The sequence below is a fragment of the Protobothrops mucrosquamatus genome, unplaced genomic scaffold (genome assembly GCF_001527695.2).
Source record: "Protobothrops mucrosquamatus isolate PMUCROS unplaced genomic scaffold, P.Mucros_1.0 scaffold550, whole genome shotgun sequence".
Lineage (NCBI taxonomy): Eukaryota > Metazoa > Chordata > Lepidosauria > Squamata > Viperidae > Protobothrops > Protobothrops mucrosquamatus.
In genome coordinates this window covers 274,137-295,379 of record NW_015386854.1, presented here as the reverse complement: position 1 = coordinate 295,379, position 21,243 = coordinate 274,137, and the positions used below count along the sequence as shown (strand labels likewise).

The following is a 21,243-nucleotide window of genomic DNA, read 5'->3' as shown; positions in this document are numbered from 1 at the left end:
TTACAGAGTATGAGAAATCAAGGGTTTGTAGCCCATTAGCTTTTTGATGGCTTCCTTCACTTCCCTGTTTTTCAGGCTGTAGATAAGGGGGTTCAGCATGGGTGTGGAAATGCTATATTGTATACTGATGAGTTCATCCACAATAATTGAGGAGGCTGAGCTGGGTCTCATATACCTAAAACATCCAGTGCTATAATATAAAACCACAACAATAAGGTGACTGGTACAGGTAGAGAAAGTTTTCCTTTTTGCTTCTGTGGAGTTCAACTTCAGAATAGTGGAGATGATATGAACGTAGGAAAATAAAATTAAAGTGAATGAACATATGACAATGACACTACCAGTTATGAAAAAGAGTATCCAATTGGAAAGTGTTTCTGTGCAAGATAATGCAAATAGAGATGGCAGTTCACAACTGAAATGCCTGATAAAATTTTCTCTGCAGAAACTGAGTTTCAAAGCAGAAAATGTATTTATTAAGGAATATGAAAAAGTTATTGTCCAGGCACCGCCTACCAGCCATCTACAACATGCTTTCTTCATAATTTGTACATAATGGAGGGGTTTGCAAATGGCAGCATATCTGTCATAGGCCATTGCTGCAAGGATGCAACCTTCATTGCTCCCTGTTAGAAGAATAAAAAACATTTGGACAAAACATGCAGAATATGAAATTGTCTGCTTTTCAGTCAAAATTTCTAAGAGCTTAGGCACAGTGACAGAAGACAAACAGATATCAAGAAAAGCCAGATGAGCCAAGAAAAAGTACATGGGGTTTGGGAGATGACTTGTAACAACCATAATAACTATATTTCCCAGTAAAGTTAGGACATAAATAAAGAGGAATACAAAGAAGAGGAAGAGATTCACTGGCAAATTATTTGAAAATCCCCAAAGGACAAAGGAAGTGATTGCAGTACTTCGATTTTCTGTTTCCATTTTCAGTCAATGTAGAAACTTCAAGAAAAGGAGAGAAAATGAACTGTCAAGTGCATCATTCAGGGTAGAATACCATGGAACAAAAAAAAATATGGTATAGAGAAAATCATGGTTTCCACTTACATGGCAACAATCTTCTACACTTTCATATCAATAAATTGAGGAGTGAATTTTTTTCTTTGAAAATATTCTTTTCCCAGGTTTGGCATTGTTTTTAAAATATGTAGGACTTCAGGTCTGAGCTCAGAATTGATGGATTGATGGATGCCAGCAAGTCAGGTTCACTCTTAGTGAATCTTAGTTCGATTACTCCTTCTGTGGATCGTTTAGTTGTAAGCATTTAGTACAAATTAAAAAAAAAATCAGAAAACAATTGTGTTTCTCCAGGAGACATTTATAGGTTTAAAAGATTAGGCAGGACTGTCTGATTATGTTTTGTTCCAGCACATTTTTGTTCTATAATATAAAGCACTTATCTCTTTCCCTGGTAAACTCTGCACCACAATGAAATACTTTAGATAAAGAAAAATAAACTTTTCTTTGCTGATGCATTGTACATTTTTTCCCTGGTATAACACAGCCTCTAATACAAACTGCACATACACAGAATCCTCTTCAAAGGCTTTCACTAAGCTACTTCAACTAATTAGACATTCACAGTTTCTTAGTCATACTTAACCTGAAATTCTCTCTATGAACCAAATTATAATTAGTTATTCTAATCACCTGAAACTGTTTTATACAATCTTAGCGGTGAAAAATTGATGGCAAAATGACTTTTACTACAATAAATAAAATTACAATGAAAGAAAAGAAATCACCATCTCAAGATACAGTTTAAATCAACAATTATTTTGATGGAGCACACCATTCTATGACATACCTATTTTTGATAGTCAACAGTCCCAAGGAAATGGTTATCACATGATAATATAACTGGAAAAGCAGTATGGAACCTGGGACTATTTTCTCCATTTTACAGGGGCAGGAATAAGTTACTTTTAACAGTTATATACATGTGAAGCTGATCAGAGGGAATATAACTTTCATTTCCCAATTAAAATCAGTGAGGAAAAAAGAAACAAACAAATGAAATCTGTACTAATTCAGTATATTTGCCAAATGGAGCCATATACTTTTGAGATCCTCAGAACTAAAGGGCAGGAAGATTTAAAATCACATAGGAACTCTTGATTGCTTGTCTTCAGGTCCATGAAACTTAATACAGTATGTTTGTAGTTCAAACACTATTTTCTACCTAAGATTTAGAAGACATGTTACAACATGAAGCATGAAATCCTAATAACTTATTTGCAGCATCCTAAGTGCCATTATTTCTTTTATATGTCATAATAAACCCATTTGCTTTGCTGCAATGTGTAGTGGTAGAGTACAATGAATATGAGAAAAATGTAATTGTTAATGAAAAAAACAAAATAAACCACTAAAACTATATTTGTCTGTAAATGATAATATGGAATTTGTGAATTAATGCTCATTCTTCCAAACAAACAAGGGAAGAACAATGTATAATTGAAAGTTTTACATAAGCCACTGACTTGAAAAGAAGAAAGTTTTGAATGATTTGCACATAGTTTTATATGATTTTTCATTGTCCTCCATTAAATCAATAACTACAAAACAATACCAAAGGTGATTATTTTTAAGAAGAGAAACAAACTTATAAATACAAAGTGGTAGAATTCTGCCACTGAACACGTTTAGGATAAAAATCAGTATTTTATTCTGAATACCTTCTGGCAGATAAATGTCATGCAGAACCATTTATCTGCATGATTGGTACCAATCAATTAGTTTGGGATGAAAATAAGACGTTATATATTTATGTAAACAGTATCCACTGCCCTGAAAAATTAATAACAAAATAAATGTTATCAATGTTTGTACTTTTCTGAGTCAGGATAGGAAGGTTTTCAATATGTAATAAATAAAAGTTCATTAAAGTTGTGAGGAATGTACTTTAAAAATTGGAAGATATCCTGTGATAAGTCAGAATACTGCTATATTTCCTATATTATTTTCATCAACCAAAGTCCTCAAGGTATACTTCTTACCATTTTCTGCTAATATATTGTCTGCTTCTATTTCAGCTAACTTGGAACTTTCTATTGTGTATTCTAAGAACTGTAAAAAAATATCACATTTCCCCTAATGTTGTAATGTTTATATTTTAGGAAAATTATATAGAAAATTAAATGCATTCAATTTAAATACATACATTTTCTACTATTCTTGTAGTTCTAATCTCCCCAAGTACAAAATATGGATATTACTTTATTTAAAATATGTTACTACCAAAACATTCATAATTAGCCCACAGTGTTTTACTAGGAGTAATATTGAAGAATTGGGAGATGGTTAAAAAAACATTTAAATTTTTTTGCTTCTGTTCTTAAGAATTCCTTTTTTTTCTTCTAGAAAATCAAGAAAAAAGCAGTGCAGAATGAGGTTTACCTGATTCTCTTTGCTGATTTCTTTAGCCTGAAAAATGCTGCATATGTTATGCTGCTAAAAACTTATAAATGTTCATTTTATTACATTCATATGAGCTTCCTTAGTGAATTGTTTCCCTTGGGGAAAACATACAGACCTTCATAATAATTAGGGATATTGTAGCTGGAGGAATCACCTTAATGTTTTATTTATTTTTTGTGTTATGCCTAATACAAATACAGTGTTTGTGAAGTTTTCATTCTCCCAAATATCCTAATAACTTTGCTGAATCTCTGGAATTCCCCATAACAAGGGAGTATATTTACACCGTGGAAGTAAAGATGCCATTACTGTTCAAGGCTCCATTAGGAAGTCTAATTTTGCAATCTCCTCTTGTTTATTGTATTTGATACTTGATTTTTCTTTGGGAAAACAAGATAGAGTACACAATGAAACAGCTTTAATATTTGAGTATTCAAATTTCAAAGTCTTTTCCTAATCATGACATTTTCCTTGAAGCTGGAAGGACTGAACTTCTACCTGCATGATTACAGTACTGAAAGTTGTTTCTTTTTCTTTTGGCATTTCTTTTCAGGATACTAGCTGAGATGAAAATAGATTGTAATAGCACTAATGACAATCTTTTGGAGCGCAAGAGATAGGATCATTATATGAATGAATTCTCCCAGAATTCCTTGGGAGAAATTTGAATTCTCTAAGTATCTATTCTACAGTCTGAGTCAGTTTTGCTATATGCTGCTATATAGTGTAAATGGAAGGATCGAGTAAATGCACACTAAAGGGCAGCACGTAGCAGAAATATATTTTCATTTCTCTTATTTATCTGTTATTTTATTTATTCAGTTTCTATAGCTGACCATCTCAATGCATTTGCCTCTGTAAAACACTATAATCCCATTTATCCATGCCTGCCACTTCCTAGAGACATATAGCACCTGACATGAAAATGTGGGAGTGAAGACAGCCCAAGAAATCATGAAATTGTGCAATTGGAACAGTCCATGGCCCAACTATCTGATGAAGTTTTCCTAATGGTCCCAAAGGAAAAGAACAATTGGAGTTATGGTTTCAATGTTATGCAATTCAGACTTCCTATTGGTCATATACATATAATTCCCCAAGTGGTGGTCTTGAGTTGGAAAGGAATCCTGAGCCTCACAGTAGTTAAAGATACCTGGACCTTGTTAAGCACTATTTAGATTTAGCTTCCAAATGTATACAAACTGAATTTGCAACTCAAGAAAATCCATTCCAAAATAAAGTCCAAATGAAACATGTTGAGAGTTTATTGATAAATGTTTCCATATTTGCAAAGAGGAAATATAAATGAACCTAATTTATCTATCATTTCAGTGAAATGATTGGAAAAGTAAGTAGGAAGTTGAGTTGACAGAGAGTTGTCTTTGAGTCAGCCAATTTGAAGGTTACTAGAAGAAATTTGCAATACTGTCTCTCATTCATCAGGATGTTTTATTCTGCAGTTTGGCTTGCAGGCTATATTCACAACAATAAGCAAAGATAGTCAATTATACTTTCCCTTATTGCAAGTAGAAGCCAGAGATCATCTACTGAAAATTGCAATACCTTAATTGGATCTTCAGTTGTTAAAAGAGTGACTAATTGCTTGACTGCTTGACTGATTTACTGTGCATTTGCACCATTCGGTACAATAATTTAGATTAGATAGATAGATAGATAGATAGATAGATAGATAGATAGATAGATAGATAGATAGATAGATAGATAGATAGATAGATAGATAGATAGATAGATAGATAGATAGATATGGAAGGCAGTATAAAGAAATATAAACAAAAGTTTTTAAGGCAATATATGGAAAATAAAAATATCACTATAGAAGTCGATAAATTTACCAGATTCATGAATGAACATCAGATATAAGAAAGAATAAGAAAACAGAAAATAATAAAACAAGTGTCACAGTAATGAGGTAATAAATTTGCCATGATGATAAAATCAAGTAAAATAAAACAAATCATATAAATTCTAAAATATGTAAATTGTTTTGCAAATGCAAATTAAATGATTTTTATTTGATATTTAAAAGATCCCAATGTAGATAATAAAGAAGTTTCCCTGAGAAAATATTCCTAGACACATAACATCACTACTAAAAAGGCTGTCTACATTTTGCATGAAACTCAGAATTAGTGAAGAGATGAGATGATGAATAAATTTAAATGCACTCTTTATTACAATTAAACAGCAATCACAACAATTTTAAAAGAAAGTATGTGTAGCCTCCTTGCATAACTTTGCATATTTCTTTGCTCTCAGGAGTTCTCAAACTACATTTCTTGGAGGCCAGAAATTTTGAAAGTTAGGCAGATAGAAAACTCAGAATTTGCAGAGATCTCTCTCAGGGAGAAAGCACAGAAGATCACAAACATCTGAATGGAGGTGAAAAGAATGTCCTGGCCCAACTCATACTCCACATTAGACAGCTGCTGATAAAAACTTTGCACTCATTCAATGGTTCTCCAAACCAATGCTGATGTACTATCAACTATATCAGACAAGATAATTCCCAGACCCAGACCAGAGCATAAAAGCTTTTATAATTCCTGACTGTTCCGTGGAGACCTTTGAACTCAGTGGAATGTGATCAGGTTAATCAATCAACTTCATCAAGGCAACCTTGCAAATATTGTGCTACAAAATGATATTAGACGTAACCAAGATGAAACTTCCCATGGCAGTAATACAGCTAAATGCTTGCTTTCATTTGCAGAGTGGATATATATCCAAGGAGTTAATCAGCAATGGGAATTCATGTCTTGAGCTTTTAGAATACAATACATTATAACAAATGTCAGCAAGTACACTAAAACAAGCCCCATTGTTTCAGACTCAGCTTTATGAAATCAGAATAAGAAAAAAGTGAGTTTGGTTAAATATATGAAAACTCCACTAAAATCATTTTCCTGTGAAGATTCTCAATCATCCAGGTCATGTTGTCCCCAAAATGTTTTTTTCAAAAGGACTTCTTTGATGTTTTTATTTGAAAACATTTCACTTCTTATCCAAGAAACCTCTTCAGTTCCAACATTCTTCAATTCAAAAAATTCCATTTCATTCTACTGACCATTATTATTTTGAACAGCATCATCACCACCATCATCATCAATGCAATGATTCATATGGGAAGAGTCACACAAGTTTACATGGCATTCAAATACCTTTCCAAAACAACACATTGATAACTGATCAGTTTGAGATTATATAGACCAGGGTTCTTCAAACTTGGCCCTTTTATGACTTGTGGAGTTCAACTCCCAGAATTCCTCAGCCAGGCATGCTGGCTGAGGAATTCTCGGAGTTGAACTCCACAAGTTTGAAGAACCCTGATATAGACAAACCCAGAAAGATAGAAAGAGACAGTGAGGTACATTGTTTGTGTGTTTGTGTACATAGAGACAGAAGGAGATAAACACATGCATATGCGTACACTTATATATGTGTTCATGTGTGCGGATGCATTTTACAAGGATTTGTAGCCCATTAATTTTTGGATGGCTTCCTTCACTTCTCTGTTTTTCAGGCTGTAGATAAGAGGGTTGAGCATGGGTGTTGAAATCTTGTATTGAATAGAGAAGAGTTCGTCAACAATAATTGAGGAAGCTGAGCTAGGTCTCATATTTCTAAAGCAGGCAGTGCCATAATACAAAACCACAACAATAATGTGAGAACTGCAGGTAGAAAAAGTTTTCCTTTTTGCTTCTGCAGAGTTCAACTTCAGGATAGTTGAAATGATATGAATGTAGGAGACAAGAATGATGATCAATGAACAACCAGAAACAGCACCACCAGAGATCAGAAATGCCATCCAATTGGAGGATGTTTCTGTGCAGGATAATGCAAGTACAGATGGAAATTCACAGCTGAAATCTGTGATAAAATTTGGTCCACAGAAATCTAGTTTCAAAGCAGGTAATATATTTATCATGGCACATAAGAAACCAACTGCCCATGCTCCACCCACCAGCCACCTACAACATGCTTTGTTCACAATTTGAACATAATGGAGGGGCCTGCAAATAGCAGCATATCGGTCATAGGCCATTGCTGCAAGGATGTAATCTTCAGTACTTCCTGTGACAAAGACAAAAAACATCTGAATAAAGCATCCAGAGTAAGAAATAGTCTGTCTTGCCCAGAAAATCACCAGCAGTTTTGGGGTAGTGATGGAAGAAAAGCAAATATCAATAAAAGCAAGATGTGTTAGAAAAAAATACATGGGGCTTGAGAGATGACTGGTAACTACCAGAATTATGATATTTCCCAGTAAGGTTAGGGCATACATAAGGAAAAATACCATGAAGAGAAAAGTATTGATTGTCATGCTGTATGAAAATCCCAGAAGGGCAAATGCTGTTACGGTGGTGTTCTGATTTTCCATTTTTATTTTCAGACGATGTAAAAACCTCAAGTAAAGAAGAGAACACCAACATTCATTGATACAATTTAGGATGGAATGCCATGTATTGCTAGAAGTATGAATGAAGTGGCAAGGAAAATGAACCAGGAATGGAGAATATTCTTTATTACATTATGTATATTAAAACAAATACATTCTTCATTTTCCAACATGCAACTCAACATGCAAACAATTTATAATCTTTTGAAATAAGCTTTTTTGTTGAATTTCTAGAACTTTTAAAATGTGCATATAAATCTCTCCAGGACTTTAGAGTTGATATAAAAATGTATTTTAAATCATTGTGCAGTGGCACTGTGCACCTTATGTCCTTAATGCAGTTAGACAAATTTCCTTTTCATTCTCTACTGCAAATCAGTGAAAATTACAATGTAGAATTCAATAATTTTGCCAAATCTCTTTTACAAATTTCTGGGAAGATTCTGAGGACTGCAAACTGGGTGATTTGAAGGTCATATGTGGTCAGAGGATATTGAAGACCCCTCCCTTTTGTTCATTAAAAGTAAGAAACAGAGCAATTCAACCTTCCCTCCCTCCCTTTCTTCCTTCTCCAGATAAAACCTAGGATTTCCTATAGGGAAAATATAAATCTGGGTGGTGGAAGGAATGGTAGATTTTACAAGAAAAAAGAGGTTGAGTGAAGAAAATTAGTATGTCTGTCTCTGCATTTCTTTTAACATTTTCCCCATCAGTATTCTCCAGACATAGCTCCCATCAATTCCACTATGCTGCCTGAGAAGTTACAACACAACATATCTAGTGAACATTAAATTGAGGAAAGTAGGACTTGGTAGCATATTTGAAGAATTTCAATTCTGATATCCAATGCTCTAATATTTGAAAGTTTAATTTAGAAGAGATTGAACAGAAAGCTTTTGATATTCATATGTATTAAGTAAACTGTTCCTTTTCCTCAGTGATGTAGGAATATTTAACTTTCAAAAAAGTTGCATAGAACCTTCAATCACTTGAAGATAATGGGAAATAACTACTGCACTTACTTGAATGAAAGATTTGCCAAGGATTTTCTTTTCCTCTTGTTTTCAATTTCAATAGTTTCACACCCCAGTGGAAAATGTGATGTTTTTTAAAATCAAAGCAGGTTTGATCTCAGGATATCAGAAAATTTCTGAAACAGGGTGATGCTGGGAATAATGCAATCAGACAATGTTCTTCTGTTCCAGGGACAGAAAATTCCTGCTTGAAAAATGAATCAATCCTTTGCCCTACTTTAATAAAATACGTCTTTTAATCCAATATTTTTTTTAAAAAAAATCACCAAACATCAAAGATGGAAAATCAATTTCCCAAATACATTTTGAGCGCTCAAGTTTAGACTATTTGATTAGAATACTTCACTCCTGTATTCACTAAGAATAATGTTTACATTTCTAATTTTCCATGTGTATGTCTTGCAGTATGGGAAGAGGAGAAAGGGGAATAAGTAAAAATAATGTGACTCATTTTCTTCATTAACTTACGCCTTTGCTGCTACAAATTTTAAAAAGAATTTAGACTGAAATCTATCTGCTGTTTGGTATAGATTCATATTTGTTAAGTGGCTGTATTGATTTTTGTTCCTGAGAACTTGAAGACACAAGTCTTATATGCTCATTCACTGTATGTTTGGTATCTGTGATATCTAATTGCTTCCTTTGGGGCAAAATCTATTGAGGAGATACAAAATGCATTTTAAAAATCACATTTAAATTTATTTTCTTTTATTCTCATGCTTTCAAATATCTAAACAGGGAGGATAAAAGCTAAGAATTTGCTTATAGTTTTGAGCTTTCTGATTTCCCAATGGAAGTTAAAATATTTACACTATTGTGGGAATGACTGGTTAAGCACTAGTGATAAGCCTTCCTTGCCAATTCCTTCTTTATTTTATTGTTCATTTATAATGTTTTCTCAGTTGGTTTACTTGGAAGTTCAAGCCAAAGTATTGGTGGGGGTGTCCCCTCATTTTTATCAAGTACCATAGGAATGGGTTAAGATGAAATCAATTTGCTCCCTTGAGTGCAATTTGATTGATTGTAATTATTTGAAATAAGAATTCAACATTTTATTGATTACAGATAGATGAGATCTGAATGGCATCATTAAGTCTATAGTCAATCTTTTGCAGAGTTCATATGATTAGGAAGTTGTACTGTATCCCGACCTTCACCTTCATATAGATATAAATTATTGACTTAGAAGTCAGTCTTTATTTCACAAAAATCTATTTGTTCTACACTGTGGAATTTCAAAAGTGATTGTTATTTCTGGACCAAATAGGCCAAATATTAAAGGGCTGAGTTAACAGAAATTTCAAGAAACATTTGAAATAATAGAAAATACTTGTAGCCTGGGTTTTAGATTTTGACAGTGATTTGCTCGCCAAGCTTGTTTCAGTTTAGTTTCTGAATGTTTCATTACCCGACCTGGTAACATCATCAGCAGGATTTTCTTATCCTATTCCTCTTTAGCTTATATATGACTTGTGTGCCAGTATAGTCAGTTATTCATTGGGAGCTATATTTAAATTCTGATCAGTTGTTTGTGCTGTTTGAAATTGTTCAAGCAAGATCTGACTGCTGGCCCAGCGACGGATTCTATTGCAAATCAGGGCTGTTTACAAAGGAGGCAGAGGAGGAGAGGCCCAGAGGAAGGGAGAGAGGCTTTTGGAGGATTTGGAGGTGGTGGCAGCGTGTTCCAGGGGCAAAAAGGAGCGAGGCCTCTTCAAGGAAAAGGTGGAAGAGTCAGGATCAGAAAAAGAAAAGGAGGCGAGGTTGTCGTGCAGGAATGCAAGCTAATTTGAGGGGTAATCCACATGGAGCTCCATTTCCATCTGTCCTGTTTGCCATTGTTTGCTTCCTAGAGACTAAAATGGATGTTCTGAAACTTGAGCAGGCCACAAACAAGGAGTGTATACTGGAGGTGGTGACCCTTTGAGAGCTGTATGAAACAAAATTTCATTTTGATGTATGCCGATTGGTGTACATTCAAAGTGACAATATATTATTATTATTATTATTATTATTATTATTATTATTATTATTATTATTATTATTATTATTATTATTATTATTATTATTTTGTTCTCTTGTTGATTGGTCATTAGAATGGTCTGGTTTCTAATGTATTCATATACTGGATCTAGATCAATATGCTTGTTAATTGCTCCTTTGGTAGAATACTAAGCCTCAATAAATTCACATGTGTGGTGGCTGTTGGCATGCCCAATATTTTTTGTTCTTTCCCAGTCGAACAGGTGTTGTTCATTGACAATGTTTTGGTTTGAGATCAGGGATTTTTGTTCATGCCATTTAACATCTAGTTGATGTTCATGAACCCTTTTTCAATTGCCATCCTGTTTGTAACATAGAACTGGTTACAATTATTGCAATTGATTTTGTATGCTAGTGTTGCCTTCCTTCTATATTTGATTATTTGAAGGGGGGAGACAACATGGATATCACATATGTATCAAAAAATGACAGGATGTCATATCCAATATTTTCTCCTGAAGGACGTAGCCTGGAAAATCAAGGGTCTCCAGAAGCAATACTTCAAGGCAAGATAAATACTTTCCAAGAATAAATATATGGAATGTTAGGACAAATACAAATGACAATAGACTCAAACCACAAGGAAATCCGAAACAACTTTGATGATTTAAATAAGCATATTTCCAATCTAAATTTACAATTAAAAATACCCAGGAAATAACATCAAAGGAACAAATAAATCAGACAGCATACAAATTAGAAGAGTATGATCAAACTGATGAAACAACAAAGAAAAAGAATTACAATTTGACACAAACAGGGATCCTTAGATTTCATCAGGCTCTCAAAGGGGCTCAAGCACAAAAAGGTTAAGAACCCCTGCTTTACAGGGGAAACAATGTTACCTTATTTTAATGTGAGATCGATCAACTCCATGATAGATCATGACAAAGAAAACAAATGTTTAGATAAATAAATGTTTCATCAAAATAAATATTCACTTTTCATCATTTTATGTATGTGTATGTGCATGTGCACATATATTTTTGCATGAAGAATTATATACAGCATCTCTATCTATCTATCTATCTATCTATCTATCTATCTATCTATCTATCTATCTATCTATCTATCTATCTATCTAAATTCTTCATGCGAAAATACTTACGCAAATGGAGAAAATTTCATTCCATTAGCAATTCTCATCATTGTCATAATCAATATCATAAATCAATATCAATATGACCAATATCATAAATGATGGTAACACACATTCACTTATTATTTTAGGTTGTCATACAATCACAAATTCTGAGAATCTTGAATGAGACTCATCAGTAGAATCTCTTTGGACAATACTTCCAAAAATATCAGGCTTCAAACGACATTATCCAAATGATGATTGATCACAAAAAGAAGTCTACTAAACTAATCCACTTATTTTATTTGTTAATATATATATAACCAACAACAAACTTTGTAATACCTTTCCAAAACAACCAGTTCATTCCTCAGCTCACTGTCTGCATAGTATTCAATCTGCTTTACACCAAGCCATACTAGACAGTACAAAAAATCAAGGGTTTGTAGCCCATTAGCTTTTTGATGGCTTCCATCACTTCCTTGTTTTTTAGGCTATAGATAAGGGGGTTCAGCATGGATGTGGAAATACTATACTGAATGGAGAAGAGTTCATCCATAATAATTGAAGAGGCTGAACTGGGCCTCAAAAAGCTAAAGCATCCAGTGCAATAATACAAAGTCACAACAATAAGGTGAGCAGCACAAGTAGAGAAAGTTTTCCTTTTTGCTTCTGCAGAGTTCAACTTCAGGATAGTGGAGATGATATGAATGTAGGAAAACAGAATTACAGTGAATGAAGATATGACAACTGCACTACCAGTGATGAGGAACAGTGTCAAGATGGAGAATGTGTGTGTACAAGATAAGGCAAGTAGAGATGGAAATTCACAACTGAAATGCCTGATAAGATTTGATCTGCAGAAACCCAGCTTCAAAGCAGGTAATATATTTGTCATGGCAAAGAAGAAACCAACTGCCCAGGCACTACCCACCAACCATCTACAACATGCTTTGTTCATGATTTGTACATAATGGAGAGGTTTGCAAATGGCAGCATATCGGTCATAAGCCATTGCTGCAAGAATGCATGTTTCATTAGTTGCTGTTAAAAGAATAAAGAACATTTGGGCAAAGCAAGCAACATATGAAATAGTCTTCTTTTCAATACAAATTTCTAACAGCTTAGGCATGGTGACAGAAGAAAAACAAATATCAAGAAAAGCCAGATGAGCTAAAAAAAAAGTACATGGGACTTGAGAGATATCTTGTAACAACCATAATCACTATATTTTCCAGAAAAGTTAAGGCATAAATGAAGAGAAATATAAAGAAGAGGAAGAGATTCACTGGCAAATTATTGAAGAATCCTGAAAGGACAAAGAAGGTTTTTGTTGTAGTTCGATTTTCTGTTTCCATTTTCATATGTTGTAGAAACTTCCAGAAAGAGAAAATGAACTGTCAATGGCACAGTTTAGGGAATATGGTACACAACTAAGGGCGGGGATTGATTAGCAGAGAAAAAAATGGAATTGAGAAAACTGTCATTCTCACTTATAAGGCAACCATTGTTCTATACTTCCAAAACAGTAAATGGAGGAAGGAGGGTCTGAAATTGCTTTCAAAATGTCCAGGGCTTTAGATCTGAGCTCAATATAGATGGACTGATGGGCTGATCATCATGTTGACTCTTATCTTATCACAGATTCTTCATTGTGATTTGACCACATTTTCTCCATGATGAAATTAACAACCATATTCTGTCCAAAATGATCTGTCTCCAACTTGATCCTTCAGCTGTAAATATTCAATACAAATAAATAAAATCAGGAAACAATTTCACTATCCCAGGAAACAAATAGCTATTTAAAACCCAAGCAGAGGTTATCTGTGTTTGTTCTGAAGCAGCTTTTTGCACTAGAATCTGAAGGCTTCTTCCCCCCCTTTGGGTACATATTAAGAAAAGAAAAGTGTGCAGAGATTCACATAACAATGAAATACTTTAGATAAAGAAAAATAAACTTTTCTTGGCCAATGTACTATAAAATTTCCCCCAGCTTGCACAGCCTCTAACACATACTGCACCTACACAGAATCCTCTTCTTTTATTGAGCTATTTCAATTAATCTGATTAACAGACTTTCTGAATAAAACTTATACTGAAGTTTTGATGAACCAGATTAGAATTGGTGATTCTAATCAGTTGGTGATTCTAAGCAGTTTTGTACAACCTCGGCAAAGAGACAACATAAAGTAGCAGTAAAACAACTTTTTTAATATAACAAAATAATAATGAAAGAAAAAATATTTATTTATTTATTTATTTGAAGATATACTACACTGAGTCAGAATTCCATTATTTCAAGCTCCATATTTCTATCACAGTTGCATCAATCAAATCTCCTCAAAATATAGTTCTTACCATTTTCAGCTAACATATTCTCTGAAAATTAAAATATGGAAATCTGCTTTAAATTGCTGGTGTCACCTCTGTTTTAACTAAAAGTTTGAAAGGAGAAACGTGGAATTTTCTATAGTAGAGCTTAAAAAATTGTAGGAAAAATGTCACATTTCCCTAATGTTATAGAAATATTTATTTTGCATGAGAATGATATAGAAAATTAAATGCTTTTACAAGAAGGCTGCTGGATTTACTTCTATGGAAATTTTGTAGAGGAAATTTTGCATTTTGTTATATTTGTTTGGGCTTCATCTCTCATTTAATTTCAACTTCCTTCCCTTCAAAAGGAAAACTGACATTTGTTTCAGATTATAGAAAGTTTGATATTAGTAGATGCCTATGTTACTGGAACATGGTGATCCAATAATGCTATACCAAGAAAAAAGAAAAATAGAAATGACATAAAATAGAATTAACAGAGGGACATGAATCCTTCAGAGTGTCAAATTCTTGTCTGAAAAAGCAGCAATTCCCCCCCATCAGGGAAGGAAGGAAGGAAGGAAGGAAGGAAGGAAGGAAGGAAGGAAGGAAGGAAGGAAGGAAGGAAGGAAGGAAGGAAGGAAGGAAGGAAATTTAGTTTAGCTTAAAATTTAAGGACATAGATTTTTAAGGATATTTATAGTGCTACTCTCCAAGAATACAAAATATAGTATTACATTATTTAATTTAAAACATATTTTACTACTGAATTATTCATAATTAGCCCACAATGTTTTATTAGGAGTAATAATGAAGAATTGGGAGGTGGTTAAAAACAATTTAAGAAGTTTGCTTTTCTTAAAAACCTTACTAATTCACTTCTTGCTTCTAGAATGAAATTTACCTGATGCTCTTTGTTGATTTCTTTAGGCTGAGAAATGCTATATTTGTTATTGGCTGCTAAAAACTTATAAATGTTCATTTGCCACATTCACATGAATTTGGTATTAGCCATAGTCAATTGTTTCTCTTGGGGCAAGCATACAGACCTCCATAGTAATTAGAAATATTGTACCTGAAAAAATCAGCTTGGAGTTTTGTTCCTTTCTGTGTTATGTCTCCCCACCCCTCCCCCCAAAAAAAGCTGTTATGAAGTTTTCAGTCTCACAGATTTCCTAATAGCTCTCATGAACCTCTGGAGTTCCCCATAAGAAAAGAGCATGGTCAAAATGAAGATTTCTTTATTGGTTGAAGCTCCATTAGAAGGTCTAGCTTTGCAATCTTCCATCTTGGGGGTGGAAGAAGAACTGAATCTTCTAGCTGCATAGTGACACAACAAAAAGGTTTTTTTCTTTTGAAAATGTTTTTGGAGGATTCTAGATGAGATGAAAATAAGTAGTGATGATAGTAATGACCATGCTGCTAATTGGAATGAAAGAGATAGGATTGTATTATGGGAGCCCAGAAATCCAGGGGAAGAATTTGAGACCTCCAACTCCTGTGCTTTGAGACAGTTTTGCTATGTGTTGCTATATAGTGCAAGTGACAGGATCAAGTGGGTATTAAAGGGCATCACATAGCAGAAATAGATTTTCTTGTCATTCAGCTACTTTATTTTATTCAATTTTGTATACACCACAAAACAATCCAATTGACTCTGTAAAACATTGTAATCCCCCTGCACTTCCAAGACATATATCATCTGACACGGATACATGAGAGTCAATATAGCAATAGAAGCCATACAATTATGCAATTTGAATAGACCATAGTTTAACTACCTGAACAAATTTTCCTAATGGTTCCAAATGAAAAAGACACTGGGAGTTATGGTTTAAATGCTTGTGAATACAGATTTTACACTGATGGGTAAATATTTATACATATAACTCAAGTTGTGGCTTTGAGTTGGAAAGGAACCCAGTTAGTGAGAAATAATGCTTATCCTCCTAGTGGTTAAAAATTACATGGGCTTTGTCAACCACTACTTAGATTTGTGACCAATCAGCCAACATATATATCAAATGTGAATTTGCAAGTCATCTGTTCCAAAATGATGTCCAAATGAACCAGACTGAGAGTTTATTGATAGATGCCTGTAAATACTTCAATGAGTTCTCTTGTACTTTTGACATAAATGGATGTAATAAATGATGGTTCCAGTTTCCTTCGTCTACTAGATAATGTTTATATCTCATAACATACTCAAAGTTTAGAGGGCCACAATATCTACTACATACTCCTTATTCATCAGTGACCAACATTCCCCCAAGCCACCTTAAGTGTAAAACCCACATGCCAAAGACAAAACAAAAATGACCCTAATTTAGCTATCATTTACAGAAAAAAAATGATGTGGAACAATAATGAGGTGGTAAATTTGACATGATGATAAAATCGAATAAAGTATAATAATAAAAATAGCAATAAATCAATGAATTCTAAAATATGAAAATGGTTCTTCAAATGAAAATAAATGGATTATTACTTAACATTGAAAATACCCCAATGTAGGCATCAAGGGAATTTCTCTGGGAAAATATCATAGAGACACTAAAAAGGCCCTCTATATTTTCATGAAACTCAGAATTCATAAAGGCATGAGATGGTGAATAAATTTAAATGCAATTTTCATTAGAGTTAAAGAACAAGCACAACAGCCTTAATAGAATATATATTGAGCTTTCCTGCATGATTTTGCATATATTTTTTTTACTGACTGAGATTTTCAAACTGTGCATTTCTTGGAGGCCACAAAGGTTGAAAGGTAGATTAAAAGCTCAGAATCTGCAGATACCTCTTTTATGGGATGGCACAGAACATCACAAATATTTGAATGGAGGAGAAAAGAAGGTGCTGGCCCAATTCACATTCCACATTACATAGTCCCTGATAAAAATGTTGCATTCATTCAATAGCTTCCCAAATCATTGCAGGTGATGTAAAATCAACTAGGGAAGAAGAAATAAGACTCAGACCCAGATAGAAGGGTGGAAAGATTCTATTCACTCCTAATTGTTCCTTATAGGCATCTAAGCTCAGTAGAATGCAGTCAGGTTAATCAAATAACTTTTTTAATGTAAATATGCTATGCAGTTAAAGACTGGTAAGCATACCCAAGATGAAGCTTCCACAGGAGCTTTGCAGCTGAATGCTTACTTTCATACATAGAAAGATAGAGATTCCATCATGCTCAGCTACTTAATTGGCAATAAGTTTGGATGTCTTGAGCTTCTAGAATACAGCATATAGTGACAATTGTAGCAGCTAGATTAACTAAAAAGGAAGTCCCATTGTTTCAGACTCAGTTTTATGAAATCAGTGAGACAAGAGGAAAAAAACAAGAAGTGAATTTAGTTAAATATATGAACAATCCATACAAATCTATTTCTCAAGGCAAAAACACCCATGGGGATTGTTGAGATTTATTTTAATTCTAGTAGCAATTATAATTCTGGAAATCACCATCATAATCACCATGTTTTATGGGGGTTGGAGAGTCATACAGTTTACACAGCATCCAAATATATTTCCAAAAAAATTGCATTGATCACTGATCAGTTTGAGATTAAATACAAAGAGAGAGGGGAAGGGGAGATAGAGACACAGAGACACAGAAAGACAGAAAGACAGAACAGAGAGAATGTGTTTGTATATACACACACAGAGGGAGATAAATACATAAATGTGACCACATATATAAACATATGTGTATGTGTGCATGCATTTTATAGTATAAGAAATCAATGATTTGTAGCCCAAATAAAGACAAAATATTTTGGCATATTTCTTGGTGTTTTGGGAGGAGTAAATTTTTATATATAAACCAGAGATTTGTGGAAGTTACATGCAAAATTCTTCATGCAAAATGTTCTACATAAATGGAGAAAGATTCGTTCCAATAGGGGTCACATCCTTATCATTATCACCACCACCACAACCATCATCATCATGATTATTGTGGAGGGTCACAAATAGTTCTTAAATTATCTATTGTCATCAGCTTTTATCTGAATGATGATTGATCATAATATACGGCTACACAAATGAAATCCAATTATTTTGATCCACCATGTCTGTTAATTTATATGGAACAAACTTACAAAAGCCTTGGAATATCTTTCCAATACAACATATTCATTTCTTAGATCATTGTCTTCATAATATTTAATTTGCCTTCTATCAAGGCATTCTGCACAGTACCAGAAATTAAACATGTCTAGCCCATTAGCTTTTTCATGGCTTCCTTCACTTCCCTGTTTTTCAGGCTATAGATAAGGGGGTTTAGCATGGGTGTGAATATACTATACTGAATGGAGAAAAGCCCATCCACAATAATTGAAGAGGCTGAACTGGGCCTCATATACCTAAAACATCCAGTGATATAATACAAAGCCACAACAATAAAGTGAGCACTACAGGTAGAGAAAGTTTTTCTTTTTGCTTCTAGGGATTTCAACTTCAAGATCGTGGAGATAATACGAATGTAGGAAAACAGAATCACAGTGAATGAAGATATAGCAATGATACCACTAGTTATGAGTAACAGTGTCAAATTGGAGACTGTATCTGTACAAGATAAGGCAAGCAGAGATGTAAATTCACAACTGAAATGTCTAATAAAGTATTTTTCACAGAAATCCAACTTCAAAGCAGGAAATGTATTCATTGAAGCATATGAAAAAGCCAATGCCAAGGCACCACCCACAAGCCATCTACAAAATGATTTGTTCATAATTTGTAGATAATGGAGTGGTTTGCAGATAGCAGCAAATCGGTCATAGGCCATTGCTGTAAGAATGCAAGTTTCACTGCTCCCCATTAGAAGAATAAAGAACATTTGGACAAAACAGGCAGAATATGAAATTGTCTGCCTTTTGTTAAAGATTTCTAAAAGCTTAGGCACAGTGACAGAAGACAAACAGATATCAAGAAAAGCCAGATGAGCCAGGAAAAAGTACATGGGGCTTGGGAGATGACTTGTAACAATCATTATCATTATATTTGCCAGTAACGTTAGCACATAAATAAAGAAGAATACAAAAAAGAGGAAGAGATTCACTGGTAAATTATTCGAGAATCCAGAAAGGACAAAGGAAGTGATCCTGGTACTTTGATTTTCTATTTCCATTTTCAGACAACATAGAAGTTCTAAGAAAAGGAGAAAAAAATCAACATGTGAATGAATTAGGATATAATGAATTGCCTAACTAAAGGTAGAGGTGGAATAGCAGAGGAAAAATTGAAGTAGACAAAATTGTGATTTCCACTTATATGTCAAAAACTATTTTATAATTTCAGCTCTATAAATGGGGGGTGTATGATTTATTTGAAAATTTTCTGTTTCTCAATTTGGGACTGCTTTTAAACTGTGCAAGACTTTGGATTTGAGTTCAGCATTGATGGATCGATGGATGGATTATGTGCCATCAAGTCATGTTGATTCTTACTGACCACATGGATTGTCCATGATGATCTGTTTCTAACTTGATCCTTCAGCTGTAAGTATTCAAAAGAAATAAATAAAATAAACAAAACTGCACTATCCCAGGAAATACACAAGCAGGACTATATGAGTGTTCTGAAGCACCTTTTTGCACTAAAATCTGAAGACCAGATCTAACTCTCTGGTATTTATTAAGAAAAAAAGTCTGCAGAAAAATTCACATAATAGTGAAATAGTTAAATACTGAAGATGAAGAAAAATAAGCTTTTTTTTGTCAATGTGCTATAAAAATTCCTCAGTCTCTAGCACAATATACCTATATAGAATTCTCTTCAAAGGATTCCACTCACCTGCTTCGCTTAATTTGACATTTACTTTTACAATTGAACAGGCTTAGGATAAAAATCAGTATTTTATTCTGCAGAATTTATGGGAGAAAAATATTATCTAGAATTAAATTCTATCATTGAACTGGTTTGGATGAATGTCAGAAATTATAGCTGATAAACCTTATGCAAACATTATCTTGAAGAACCTATAAATCTAAATGTTATTCATATTTGTATTTTCCTCAGACAAGGTAGGAATGTGCAATGGATTAAAGTTCATTACGTTTCTATGGAGTGGCATCTTAAACTGTGGAAGATGCCCAGATAGTGTTATTTGATGCTCCATATTTCCTACTTTATATGTCATTTTCATCAACCAATGTTCTCAAAATATACTTCCTATTTTCAGCTAACATATTCTTTGATAATTAAAATATAGAAACATGTTGAAAATTTGCTGTCATCAGCTCTCTTTTTCCTGAAGATGTCAGAAGAGAAATGTGGAACTTCTACTATATATTCTAAGAATTGTAGGAAAAATATCGCATTTCACTAATGCTATAGAACTATTTGTTCTATTATATTGCAAAAATAGCATAGAAGATTAAATGCTTTTCAATATCTAAGATTTAATGAAGGTTGCTGGATTTAGAAGGGATTATTTTTTTATTTGTTTCTCTTAATTTTAACTTTCCCTCAAAATGAAAGTTGACATGTTTTCAGATTGTAGGAAGCTTGGGGTCTGGAACTGCATATATTGTTGGAACTTACAAATCCAGGAAATAATGCTGTACAATAAAAAAACAGTACAACAAAAAAATGGACATGGATTATTCAGAGTGTCAGTTTCTTGCTTGAAAAGGGAGCATTTCCCCTGTATCAGGAAGGAAGGAAGGAAGGAAGGAAGGAAGGAAGGAAGGAAGGAAGGAAGGAAGGAAGGAAGGAAGGAAGGAAGGAAGGAAGGAAGGATAAAAATTCCAAAGGGCAAGTTATACAAAATGATGGCAAATCATACATACATACATACATACATGCATACATACATGCATGCATACATACATATCACAGTCCATCTTGAATACCTAACAGAAAAAATATGTTTAGTATTAATTAATTTAAAATATGTTTTACTATTGAATTAT

The 21,243-nt window shown here is 33.6% G+C and overlaps 3 protein-coding genes and 1 pseudogene across 3 annotated transcripts; all 4 read right to left on the bottom strand.

Moving 5' to 3' along the window:
* On the bottom strand, positions 1 to 939 carry LOC107288449 (olfactory receptor 8H3-like). The gene has a single exon (XM_029284355.1). It carries the CDS (start codon positions 937 to 939, stop codon positions 1 to 3), a length of 939 nt encoding a protein of 312 aa, XP_029140188.1.
* Positions 940 to 6,916: 5,977 nt separating this feature from the next.
* LOC114922628 (olfactory receptor 5V1-like) lies at positions 6,917 to 7,834 on the bottom strand. Its single transcript, XM_029284344.1, has one exon. The coding sequence runs from the start codon at positions 7,832 to 7,834 to the stop codon at positions 6,917 to 6,919; it is 918 nt and encodes a 305-aa protein (XP_029140177.1).
* A 4,591-nt stretch (positions 7,835 to 12,425) lies between these two features.
* On the bottom strand, positions 12,426 to 13,365 carry LOC114922638 (annotated as a pseudogene).
* Positions 13,366 to 18,405: 5,040 nt separating this feature from the next.
* On the bottom strand, positions 18,406 to 19,457 carry LOC114922637 (olfactory receptor 8S1-like). The gene is made up of 2 exons (XM_029284354.1): positions 18,553 to 19,457; positions 18,406 to 18,442 (listed from the first exon to the last, which is right to left on the bottom strand). The coding sequence occupies exons 1-2, from the start codon at positions 19,455 to 19,457 to the stop codon at positions 18,406 to 18,408; spliced, it is 942 nt and encodes a 313-aa protein (XP_029140187.1).
* Between the last annotated feature and the right edge of the window lie 1,786 nt (positions 19,458 to 21,243).

What these genes read in the sequence shown, in the direction of transcription:
- LOC114922628 (XM_029284344.1), bottom strand. Translation starts at nt 7,834, where the DNA reads ATGGAAAATCAGAACACCACCGTAACAGCATTTGCCCTTCTGGGATTT.
- LOC114922637 (XM_029284354.1), bottom strand. Translation starts at nt 19,457, where the DNA reads ATGGAAATAGAAAATCAAAGTACCAGGATCACTTCCTTTGTCCTTTCT. An exon ending in GAAGCCATGAAAAAGCTAAT is followed by an intron (nt 18,443 to 18,552) that starts GGGCTAGACATG and finishes ATTGGAAAGATA; the next exon opens with TTCCAAGGCTTTTGTAAGTT.
- LOC107288449 (XM_029284355.1), bottom strand. Translation starts at nt 939, where the DNA reads ATGGAAACAGAAAATCGAAGTACTGCAATCACTTCCTTTGTCCTTTGG.